Source organism: Rutilus rutilus (assembly GCF_951802725.1).
Source record: "Rutilus rutilus genome assembly, chromosome: 17".
NCBI classification, from domain to species: Eukaryota; Metazoa; Chordata; class Actinopteri; order Cypriniformes; family Leuciscidae; genus Rutilus; species Rutilus rutilus.
This window is the reverse complement of record NC_140230.1, coordinates 13,015,528-13,028,394: the sequence shown is the minus strand read 5'-3', so window position 1 is coordinate 13,028,394 and position 12,867 is coordinate 13,015,528. Positions and strand designations below refer to the sequence as shown.

Below are 12,867 nucleotides of genomic sequence, written 5' to 3'. Positions count from 1 at the left end.
GTTAGTATAGAAGAATAAAAATAATCAGCATGCGCTAGTGGTGAACAAATAGAGCAAGAGGAATTGCAATGTGGCCTTTTTTGTGCTGAAACAAAGAGGAGCTAGGGAAAAGAGGCCAACTTGGCACGGCAATTTTGCAAATGGAGCTTGAGGTAGTTTTAAGTTTAAGCGCCATGTCACGTTGATCAATACGCTGTTTTATGCTGCGTTTTTATTGGCTAGTCAGTAGATGTAGGTCGTAGCAGCAAACACACTGTGAGATGATCATGCTAAATCTCTGACACTGTCAGAACATTATCACAGGCGATCTTTGGTCCCAGGACTGTCTTTGAACCTCTCTCACTGTTCAACAGGAACACCATTTAGGAGCCACGACCACAGAAATCACCACAACTGAATACCACAATAAAATAAGGCGGAAAAATAAGGATTAGGATGTATATGAAAGTTACTAATATTTATTCCCTGATGAACAGTTGAATAAATTAATGTATTAACACACTGACATAGTCGCCTCATGTTATCCAGTAACGGTTCAGTGCTGAATTCACATTACATAACAGGTCATTGAAGGATTATTGACCATGTGTCCAGAACAAATGAAACTGCTCTCTTTATAAAAGAAAAAAATTAACTTGACACATGATCTGATATATATATATATATATATATATATATATATATATATATATATATATAATAATTATTAAAATATAACAAAAATATGATCTTATCCAGTTTATGTAGCCTAGTTTGGTTTAGCTAGAATATAAATTAAATAGAACAGAATTTATGTTAGTAAAAAAAAAAAAAAGTCTCTAAGTGTGGTGTGATGTTATAGCATACAATAAAAAACACACAATTATAGTGGACCGGACATAAATGCTCATAAACTACCCTTCAGTCTCCCGTTAAAAGCAATACTCTCGCGCTTCCCGCGCCTATTACATAATGATTGATGACATAACACCGTACTGGCTCGGGACAGCTCGAGCGCTAGCCTGGACAGAGTTGCGCGCGCCAGAGGCCACTCGGTCGATTATTTATCCAACAAGTGCCCGTCCGTTTCTCTCTTTCCCTCTCTCTCTCTCTCTCTCCGGTGCTGGTCAACTATTTTTCTTTCCTTTTGAAATGTCATGTACGCATGTTAGTTATATTCAAACAACAACGAAGCGAAGCGGAGGAGGATTTTGACTTGAACCTTGTTTGTTTATTGACCAGACGAGCCAACTTTTAGGGGATTATTGAAAATGGCGATGTGCTTGTTAAAACGTTTGCGGCGTCCCGGTCGTTAAAGTGTCCGCAGTTTTCTTCTTTTCCTTTAAGTGGGTTTTTAGTTTATGCAATTAGTTTAGTAATAATAATAAACACTAATCACAACTAAACTATAAGGTGTTGGCACGGAGAGTTTTGACAGGAAAGTAATGGAAAATGATGAGCCCGCATCGCCGGACCCGAACCACGACAACACTCAGAGAGGTAAGTGTGTATTTCATTCAACCAAAACATACCTGCTGCATTGATAGGAAATGATCTCAGTTTTGCACGTGTGTGTGTGTGTATGAGTGTCAAACACTTGTGAAACGTGGAACAAACTCGCACACACACGCAGTGTTAGATATGAGACCAGTGGCACTAAAAATACACACCCCTTATGTGACAGAAGTGCCTCCTGTCTGTGTGCCAGCAGCAGTCCTACACTAACCCACAGCGCTTGTGCCAAGCGAGCCAGCTAAACCACAACTCTCTGACTTCTGTCACTTCTCCCTCTGATTCAGTGTGCATTCAAAAGAGTGTTGTGCTGCCTTATCTATTCTTGTTAAACGTGCAGTGTCATTTTGACTGATTTTCGGCCATTCATAGTGCATTGTGCGTTTTCACTTTTGTTGTCATATTTCTTTTAAAGATCCCCTGTGGTGAAAAGCAAGTTTTTAATGTTGTTTATATGTCTATGTGGTGTTTTTATTATGCTTTAAGACAAACCATGTGCAAACCATTTTCTCCTCCAAAACGCGGTTTGAAATCGCAGGTGTTTCTGACGTCACAAACTACTTTGTAACCAATCACATCAACGAGTGGGCGGGCTTTAGCATATCATTAACTATGCTGCAAAGCAGGGCAGTCTCAAGAGAAGCCAGGTTATCCCGGGATATTTTTCTGTTATGAAAAATCGTGTTGGCATTTCGCAATGTGGCTGGTGAATTATGTTGTATATTACGATGTTATAATGAACTATTTGCCTTTCTCCACTGACGTTCTGAGTTGTTCAAAGTGTTTGTAAGGATGCCTGTTAGAAGGCAGCTGTCTGACTCTTGAGATGGTGAACGGGAACATGGTTTGTGTAACATTAGCAACACATTATTAGCTGTTGGATAACGTCAAGCAAAAGGCTTATCATATTAATCACCGCCATGTGTCCGACATTGTAAAGAGCGATATAAAACGCATTACCATTCTGACATGTCGACTTGTAGACGAGCCTGTATAATTCACTCTTCCTCTTCTTCTGAATCAGTTTCTGGTTCAAACATATATGGCTGAATTAACCAGTATTTCCACTTGCCATTGTGCAGCGTTTACTACAGTAGCCGAAAGTTGATCTAGTGGATTTCTGAGCTGGTGTGAGTGGAGGCGGGGCTAATTAGCATATTCATGAATCTACGTATACTAAATGAAGAAAGGGTGTAGTATTTACATTCAAGCTATAAGGCAAGAAGAATTTTTTTCACAGGAAAAAAAACTTTTAAATATATAATTTTGGTGAGTTTTAAGGGATACAATTATTGACAACAGGGGGACTTTAACTTTGGGAGTTAAACCATGGGTTTGACAAATTAACTTTTGTAAGTATACAAAAATTCTATTTACATTCTTAAAAATAAAGGTTCTAAGGTCAAGGTACCAAATAAATGGTAATTTTCCATTGCCTAAAAGGAAACCCAAAATAGTCTCTGCAAAACCCCCATTTTGGAACAATTGTGTGTAGCCTTTTTGATTGAGTAAAAGAATAATAAAAAAGTTATTTTTTAAGTTATTCTGCTGTCACTGCTTGACATGTCTCTCAAGTACAAATAACAGTGAAAGTTGACAATTGTAAAGTTATTGCTATTGCTTATAGCTAATTGGTTGTAGATTACATTTATGGAGAACCTGAAATTCAAACACGCATGTACAAACTGTAAAAAGGGTTTGAATAGTATAGGCTATAGAAAAGTGAGCACATTTTTGTAATGATGTTAAATATATGACAGATATTACCAGTTGTGTGGCAGGAATTTAGAGATTCACTTGTTTTTCCAGAGAACTGAGGGATGAGACAAAAAGTCAGGGAAATAAAAGAGGAATAAAGGAAAGGAAAGCGATACCTATTGACCAAGTAGCACAGAGATAAGACTATACTTTAGTTACTGAAATGAAATTCCCTCAAGGGTGTCTTACTTTAACTTGCAACCCAATAGGTCTCTTTAGGGCCTTATTCAACTGAAAGAGTATTGCTTTAATTGGAAACTGGTGTATTGGGTTATCTGAAGTTGAACTTCTGGCTATGTCACTCTTACGACATTCTTTTGCCGAGATCAGTTTGTTCAGTGACCTTATTCTGTTTAAACTGGAAGTTAACACGCAGTGTGGTGTGTTAACCATTAAACCCTTTCATGCAATATGAGTTTAGGCAAAACATTTCGTGGGAGGTGGATTAGGCCTATTTCATTCAATTTAATTGAAATTATTATCAAATAATACATTTTGGGACATTTTCAGTTGTTTGTGTATTATTCTATCTAAATTGTAGGTTTTTGCACACCTTTAATATATAATGCAAGATAGGTTTGCTCAGCATTGTGTTTCATATGACAATATTTTTCTTTTCTTTTTTTTAAATCTTTTAAAATTATTTATGTAATTTTTAATAGTTTGACAATTGGCTTTTGACAGTATTTGTAATATTTTTTCATCGCTGATGACTTCTCGGACATTGTTTATACATGAATAGTACATTTTATAATAAACACAAATCTATAATTCCATATTTTGAGAGTACATAAACCCTGTGTCATGCCTCTGTCAGCGTCCCTCTCTCTTCATGTAGCGCTATCTTAAACATGCTATTCATCCACATGTTCTCACACTTCCCTTATCTGACACTCCTTTTCTGCTCCTCTCACTGTATCATCTGAACACACTTTCCTTCTGTTTTGAACTCCTCCACATTTACTTTCTATTCTGTTCTGTCTGCTTCTCTTCTTTGATGAGCTCCCACTTGCTCCGGTGTACTTGTCTCTCTCGTACATCATAAGCCTAACTTTCCTATTCTGAGTCAACATCTCATCCTTATGTTCACCTGTGCACACACTAGTGCTTCTCAACGTCTTTACATTTTCAGTCAAAAACCTTTACACTCTTAAAGTTCCCCTGTTTTGCTTTTTCGAATATACCTTTCATGCAGTGATATAGCTGTTTCTGAATGTACAAGCTCTAAAAAGTTTTAAAGATCAAAGTGCATGACAAAAAAAGTTGTCTCCTAAAAGAAAGAATCGATTCTGAACTGCTGAAACGAGTCATCGGTAATTCTCGTCTCACTTCCATAACATATCTACGTAGGTTTGTAACATATGCATAATGCCAGCTTATATGGTCTTCATTGGCTGCCTGTGAGCAACGTCTACTTTGACCCTCCCTCAAACACTGTAGTTGTAGCTGAGAAGTTTTTACAGACACTGTGAGAAAAGATCGGATGTGCAATGTATGTTTTATATATATTTAGATACATTTTTGACCTTCAAAACAAAATTAGGAACAATTAAAAAAGCATAATAGGGCACTTAAAAAATAAAAGGCTTCTTCAGACCAATCTATGGATATTGTCCATTAACAGATCTGCGTCTGTGGTTAAGACACTATTTTAAACTCTTTCCTCAGTTGGAATAACCCATGTAATGCTCTTACAATGGAAGTATATGGGTGAAGTTTTTTGGATTAACATTAATACATGCTGATTTAAAGGTATGTTTACATTATGTTTTAACATGAGACTATTATGATAGAATCACTTATCCATCTTTTCTGTGCTGAGTTATACCCTGCTATTTAAAGCAGTAAGCACAATAACTTTCCCACAATGTGCTCTAAAATACATGAAAGGGAAAATCCACCCTCAGGAATTATATCTTTAATGCATAACCAAGAATTCATCCGTCTAGAACATCTAGCCTCCCTGCTAAACATTTTTGTTTGAAATTTATTGTTGAAATTATTGTCTGTGGTAACTTCATATTACAGACATTCCTTAAAAAAAACAAGAGGGTTTAACTTTTCTCCTGTAAATGGATGATACATAATCAATAAATTGGTCTGAAGATGCTACAAAGTCAAGAATTTAGGCTACGTCTACATTAATAGACGAAGACACTGAGTTGGATAATATCTCTTGCATAATCCAACGTTTTTTCTCTGGGTAAAATAATTAAATACGTGCTAAAACGAAATTAAATCTGAACAAAATACAGCAGGGCTTGACAATAAGGAGACTGCCCGGTGGCAGCGTGAATGACACCAGGCCTGGGACAAAATGTTAATTTTTTTCCTTATATGCTTCCAAAGCTTATATTTAGACAGGTTTTGAACGCTGTTGTGTTTTAGGCAGTTGAATATAAAAAGTCCAGCACGAACGTTACTGCCGCTTGTCAACGGCAGCTGTCACAGTTGCTTGGTGACAAGAACAGTCAGTCCTCTGTAGGCCAGACTGTCCCATCTAACAACTCTCAGTCCGACCATTGCGGACTTCGCAAGCTTGGCCATTGTAGTCTGAGTCTGAGAGAGAGAAAGAGATTAAAGGCACACTATGCAGTTTCCGTTTTTCTCAAACAGCGCCCCCTAGAGTCGCTGTGGAGTACTTGTATTTAATGTTACTGTCGTAAATACCACTCACGCAGAGCCGTCATTTTCTTTTCCTTGACTCTTCCAACCGCGCTTTCTTCGTCGACTCTGCCATGATTCACGTCTGAAATGCGTGCTAGTGTCTTCCATAGAGGCTGATTCACATGTTGTTGATGTATGTGACGTCGTGCCGTAAAGCAAGTCGTGATTCTTGCGAGATTTGTCAGGGTGACCTCTCAAATCCCCCCGCTTTGCTACCGGGATGATTCGCCCTACTACAAGTTCGTTTACCATCGAAATGATTTCGAAGCTGTTATATTAAGGTACAAATCTTGCATAGTGTGCCTTTAAGCGTGTGTGAATTACCTGAATTTGTGCGTCTCTCAACAGTCTTTGGCAGCAGCATCTCTATTACCGAATCTCTTAAATTTATCTTTTTAAAGAACAGTGCCGTTATTACATCGCTAGTGAGAAATGTCATGTAGCTTTTATGTTGCTAAACAATTTTACTGATAAAATCGACAGAGCAGCGCTGACAACATGTTTCTGTGCGTGTGTGTGCCCGTACTGTATGTGTGTTTGTTCATCAACCAATCAGATTCAAGCATTCAAAAGGCCCTGTAGTGTAAGCTAGTTTAATGCCAAAAGCTGACAAATATCAAAATTGACCAATAGTTGTTCATTAAAATCGGTATTGGTATCGACCAAAACAAATCGGTGCATCCCTACTCCAAACATTCCTCTAGTACTCGACCTGTACATGATTTTCTAAAGAACACGTGAATAAATAGTCTAAATGGCTTTTAAATGTTCTTTTAAACAGATGTAAATGGTTTTTGGTTCTAATTGAAATTTTTATAGCCTATATTTAAGATTTAAGTTTACCCTACTGATAACTTTTTTTTATTTTCATGATTTTTTAATCTATCCTCTATACACAGTAGTCATCAAATAATAATTGTATTGATCCTCTGACATTTTCTTTGTGAATGTTTTAATAACTGCCAAGTCTGTTGAGAAAGCAAAGCACTCCGCTTTAATCAGAATTAGGCCATGTGTGTAAACGTTATTACTGAGGGTTTAACCACCCAGAGTCCTCATCTTAATGTGAATGTTCATGTCCACAATTTTCCGCTCCTGATTGCAAAAATCTCATTCAAACTCTTCTGATGTTTACCGCTTAGATGGCTCTGTGATACTAACCCTAAGACTCATTTCTCATTCAATGTTTTCTCAGTTTATCTCTCTCAGTCCCTCTTTCTGATTTATCTTGTCTTCTTTTTCTCTAACTTTCCCTCACGTAACCTTGCCAGAAATACTGTAAAATACCTCTGTGTGTGGTAAGAATGGACATAATCTGGATTAAAGGACAGATTAGTGTTTAGTGAGTGTCTTTGGATTCCTGATCTATTTCCAGAAGCCGATTGGCTAATTTGAGATCCAGAAGCTTACATCCACCACCCCACTACACAGATTACCTGCTTTCACAATTATTGCAACACTCTTTTGCAGTTTCTTCCCAAGCAAATATTTGAATACAACGATTACGTAGGCAGAGTGTGACATTTGACTAAACATGGGGGGAGATTTTATACAGGTGGGAGTGAGAAAGAACTTTAAAGACCGAACAGAGGAAGAGATGGGTGAGAGACAAAAGGAAACCACAAAGTAATGACACTCAACGACAATATGGCATGTGTTACCTTATAGCGGTTTATGAATCTACAGATGAGGCAAATCTTGAGACTCATGATAGTGTCAATGGTTGTCAATTGAAAACTGAAATAACTTTGATGGCCTGTGATGTTTCTTTACAGTTATCCATTTACATTAATGTTCGTCCGCAGCCAGTTGAGTTCAAAGTAGTCTACTGTTTAGAAGCAAGTTTCTCAGGGAGGGTTAGTTTTTCCTTTTTATAGGATGTTGTTGTTTGTTGATTTCTCTTGTTTAGCAGCAGGGGTCCTCAGTGACTTCTTGTTATGGAACAATAGAGGACAACTGCCACCTCACAGTTGATGTTTCCAGAAGCTTAACACCCTGCAGTTCTTGACTGGTTACCCATTGAAGCTAAGCAGGGTTAAGCTGTTTATTTGTCAAAATGTTAGTGCAATAAATCACCAGTGCTCCTTCCTTTTCTTTTTCAGTCTATAAGTCATCAGTATTGTAGAACAAGTGCATATGTCAGCATTGTGGTACTTATCCTAACAGCTTCAAGGAAATTGCACAATCAACAAAATGAATGATGATCAGCTGCTGTGGTGACATAATGTGATGATCAAGGCACTTGCTAATGACTAAATTTGTTTCATATACTGATTCATGTCATAGGAAACTTGTAAGTGGAATGAGATTCAGCTTGGATGCAGATTGTGGAGGTAATAGTAATGGGGACACTGTGGCTGTTCCTGGACATTATGGGTGCCGTTACATCATCCAGGTGGTTGAAGAGACCACAACTTGTGCTTTGAGTGGAAGTAGAAGAAAATCTAACTATAAATGCAAAGACATACATCATCTTACACATACTCCATGTAGCCTGATGGTGACTGACCATTTACTGTATTTCTTTGTTTCCAGCCCATAACTCTATAGGCAAGTCTTGAGAGGCTCACACTGGATGCTGACACAGACATTTCTTAGCCATTTTAAAGTTGGATGGGGATCTTTTGCCTGGGCTAGTGTTGTTAAAAGTACCGGTACTTCGGCACCAAGTCGATACTGAACAAAATACCAAAAGTGCAGAGAACCAACTCAGTTCGGTACCCGCTGATAGGTGCTGCTTTCAAATGCTCCTGTGCGTATTGTCATCAAGAGCGGCAAAAGTATATTTACAACATGTTTTGGTAATAGCCAATCACAGACATATCTGTCGACAGCATGAACACAGTGGCCAATCGTACACGTTTAAGTCCGAATCCATCCATACGATGCAGATGTTTTTGTTCAGCGCGATCTCATGAGTTCTGCAAACTTCAGTGTCTTCATAGCTTCTTGGTGAAATCACATGAAAACGCTGGACTGCAATAATAAAATGTGACTTGAGGATAGTTGATCAAAGCAAGGGTTGCGAAAAAAATGAAATACAGTTGACGAGTGAACAAACATCTCAGCTAAATTAATTTTTGTTCCATTTTGTAGCCCCATTAAATGTGTAGGAGAGGATATACTTATACTATAGCTGTCACCTGACAAGTGTTGTTCAGTGCAAGCATGTCTGATGTGATGATGAACTGATTTATATCAGGCACTAATAACAGAGGCCCAAATGTCAGTTTTCTCTATCTGTATGTTTTTCAGTGTGTCCAGACTTGTTGTTTTTTGTTCTAATGACTTGTTTAATTGCCATTTGATAATGTGTAGATACGTGCTATTTTAATGATCATGGTAAATAGGTTATACATACACTCTCAGAAAAAAAGGTACAAAAGCTGTCACTGTGGCAGTACCTTTTCAAAAGGTACACCTTTGTACCTAAAGAGTGCATATAAGTCCCTCAAAGGTAGGCCTACATATTGGTACCAAACGTGTACATATTAGTACCTAAATGGTACATATTAGAACCCTTTTGAAGGGTACTGTCCCAGTGTCAGCTTTTGTACCTTTTTTTCTGAGAGTGTAGTGATAGTTCTGAGTTGATTTTAAACAATTGGTTTTAATTATAATTTTTTTAACGGTGGCAAACAGTCTCAAAGGACATTACCGCAAGCCGTCAAAATCTCTCTCTTTCTTTCTCTCTCTGGTCCCGGAATAGGGGTGTGATCAAGTAACTGTGCTAGTTGGCCAGAATTGAGCGATAAGCAGTGTAATCAGGACTTGGCTGTGTTATCCAACTGCATTTAGATCTGTTACCATGGTGCCTTATATCACACTGATGATTCAGGTACTGCAGAGAATCCTTTAATCTGTGATCAAACGACGAACCTCGCTGCTCTCTTGCACCTTTAAACGTACACACACTTGAAAACACATACATTCTTGATGAATTAGAGAAAATCAGCAGAATCGAGCACCCCTACATTGACCGAAAACTGCACTGGTCATTTTTTTTTGCTATTAGACAAACCGTGAGACGGAGTTGTGAAATACCTGCTTTGAGAGTCTTTGTTTCCGAGTACGTCTGCAAGTCGCCACGCACCTATTTGTGTGTGTTCCGCTACATAAGCAAAAGTGACTTTTTCAAAAAGCCACAAAGCCCTTCAAAGAGGGAGAGAGAGTGAGAGACACAGTCGGAGTAAGAGACAGACAGAGAAAGTAAGAGAGAGAGAGGCCAAGTGTTCTTCCCTGCGATGCTTATCGTGCCTGCCCTGTGTCTTCAGACAGACACACTGCTAAAAATACCCATCGGAAACGGCCAACACAGCATCAAATCTGAACTTTCTCAAAGTGTGGTCAAACGTCAGACAACGGAGATTGCTGTTTGTGCTCGTGTGTGGGCAGGGATGGGGGTTGAGGGGGCTTTTCATGTGAATGATTTAACGTGTGCTTGTGCTTTTTATTCCAATAAAAGCATACATTTGTGTTTGCGTATACACACACATGTTCTAGCGTTTTAGTTGTTTAGTGTGTGTAGGTGTGGGAATAACACTGCATTTTTCATGAATAGGGTCCTAGGCCTTAACACTCAACAAATGTTTAGTGAAAAGGAGTGCTTAAAATGGTGATTAACTTCTGTAACGTCAAGCTAATAATTTAGCTTTATTTTCTATTCATTTTTCAATAGGGTTTTCAATTATTGCAATCCTGGTAACAGTTTAAAACCCTGATTTGCATTGTTTGTTATTTTCTAGCAATAAAGATTAAATAAACAAAACAATGTAAGACAATTTATGCTAAATAAATTATATTCAATTAAATTAAAAGGAAAAAAACTGAATGAATTACAATAAATTAAGCTGTCACTCAGTCTAGCTATTTTGTGATTAAATGTAGGTTTGTAGTTATTTTCTTTCAATTACTTGATTAACAGGGTTGAAGGCTGATCTTGACAAATGCAGCAAATTAAAAAATAAGGACACAGCTCAATAGAAAATGTAATAAATAAATAAATAAATAATTGAATTTACAACAAATCAGTTGAACAGGTGATCAAAATGTTTACACTGTGGTATGAGGGAGCAAAGACATTTGATGTGTTCACAACTATCATGCTTCTTTATTATGTTGGATTTTATATTTAACATATTTACAACATACATGTGTATTGCCTCTGTTTAAAAAAGTAATGCAACACCCAAGAGTGCCCTGTTTGTGGAAAGTGACCACTAACTAGCTATTGTTTGTGTCCCTCTTTAGGAAATCCAGTGCACAAGAAATCCCATCTGAGTAAGTACAAGAATCTCAAGCATTCATCAGCTATACACTGTCTGTTCACTCTGCTAGTATGTTGTTTAGTACAACACAGTAGTAGTTGCTTCTCATGTGTGTGTGCGTGCTTTGAGAAGTGGCATGTTTCACCCTTATGCATGTTGTTTTTGCATATCAGAGAACCCCACCATTGTGGTTATAGGGAGGGGGGCATGTATCAGTGTAGCAAAGCGGTGCATAATTACACCTGTTTAAAACACACACACACAATGCACCTGTATCCACATATATTTTTACTTCAGCCACAAAAGCTGTATGTTTAAACATGAGCAAAGCTACCGTAGACACACACGCACAGGTGTGCGTGGCGCAGCAATGGGCGTGTGCGCCATCTGAATCGAGATAAGATCTCCGAGTATTTTGGTGAAAAGATGCTGTTTTAAAACTCTTCCCGCCTTTGTGTTTGATTACAAGCATTGTGTAAGTATCTCATCTATTTGTCTTTCGCTCTTTTTTTCCCTTCCCTCTGTCCTTGAAAGTGTTGTTTTTACATTCAAATATGACCTTAATGGCAACATCCACTGAACTGCCATAACATTTTATCAAAGTCTTTTTTGATTGTTTTTTAGTCAATTTGACTATAAAAATGTTTGAAAACCCTAAAAGGAAAAACTGACTGTGTTTCATATCATATTGGTATACTGGGATTATTAGAGCTTGACTGTAGGAGGATCAGAAAACACTCATAGCATGGTTGGACCATGATTCATAATGACAAGCAATAACACTCTGCCGTACGTTGCGGCAACAATATCACATGACAGTCTTAACCAGGTTGTTTACACCAATACCATCTACCACCTATCAAACCAGCTTCACATCCTCTCTAAACAGTTCCTCATCAAATATCATAGCAAAAGAAAAGTCAACACTTTTGTGTTGTACTGCATTTTAACACTCTCTTTCAAAAGATACTAATATGCACCCTTAAGGGGCAAGTAAGGGGCCGAAGTGTAAGTTTTGAAAGGGTACTGTCCCAGTGGAAGCTTTTGTACCTTTTTTTTCTAAAGAATGAAACACAAACCAAAAAAAAAAGGCACTTTATTCAGGACGGTTTGATAATAACTGGGAGTTTGTAGTTGTGTGTCTGTCACTGTAAAAAATATATTTAGAATTTAGTGAACTAAATAGATTTTTCCAGTGTATTTGAGTTGACAAAATTAAAGTCGGCATGAAACGGAAGTTATGATAGCCTTTTCTTCCCTATTGTGATGTATATCCTGGTGAAACTGTTTCGAAACAAGAAAAACTGTAGAGCAGGACTTGATTTTGTCTGTCGGGAATTGATTGGATGGTTGTGGTTTGCTATTGGTTGATCTCATGTGAGTGACAGGTTGCCCCGCCTTCGCGCCAGTAAACACATCATCAGAGAAGAGATGTCACTTCAAGAGGAAGGGGGAGTTATTTTGATTAAAGATTACGAGGGCACATGAATAAAAAAACTATGTGCACCGATAAATCATTTATACCGTAATAAATACTGCAATATACCATTAAAAAAACAAACAAGAATTGTCAATTGAATGATTTCATGGTCACTAAAAACAATAGTTATCTCAACTTTTGGGAAATAAGTCAAACTAAAAAAACATTGCAAAAAGAAACAAAATATAATGAGTTGAGTTATAT

General features: G+C 37.6%; 1 protein-coding gene across 2 annotated transcripts in view; it reads left to right on the top strand.

Moving 5' to 3' along the window:
- Window positions 1-958: 958 nt before the first annotated feature.
- rorc (RAR-related orphan receptor C) overlaps window positions 959-12,867 on the top strand; it is a 34,990-nt gene continuing 23,081 nt past the window's right edge. Inside the window, exons 1-2 of one of the 2 annotated variants that reach the window (XM_084385558.1) lie at window positions 959-1,479; window positions 11,167-11,196. In XM_084385558.1, the coding sequence (XP_084241684.1) occupies window positions 1,425-1,479; window positions 11,167-11,196 (85 nt within the window). In that variant the 5' untranslated portion in view covers window positions 959-1,424. The remainder of the gene's footprint in view (window positions 1,480-11,166; window positions 11,197-12,867) is intronic. The other variant, XM_084385559.1, reaches the window with a different exon arrangement.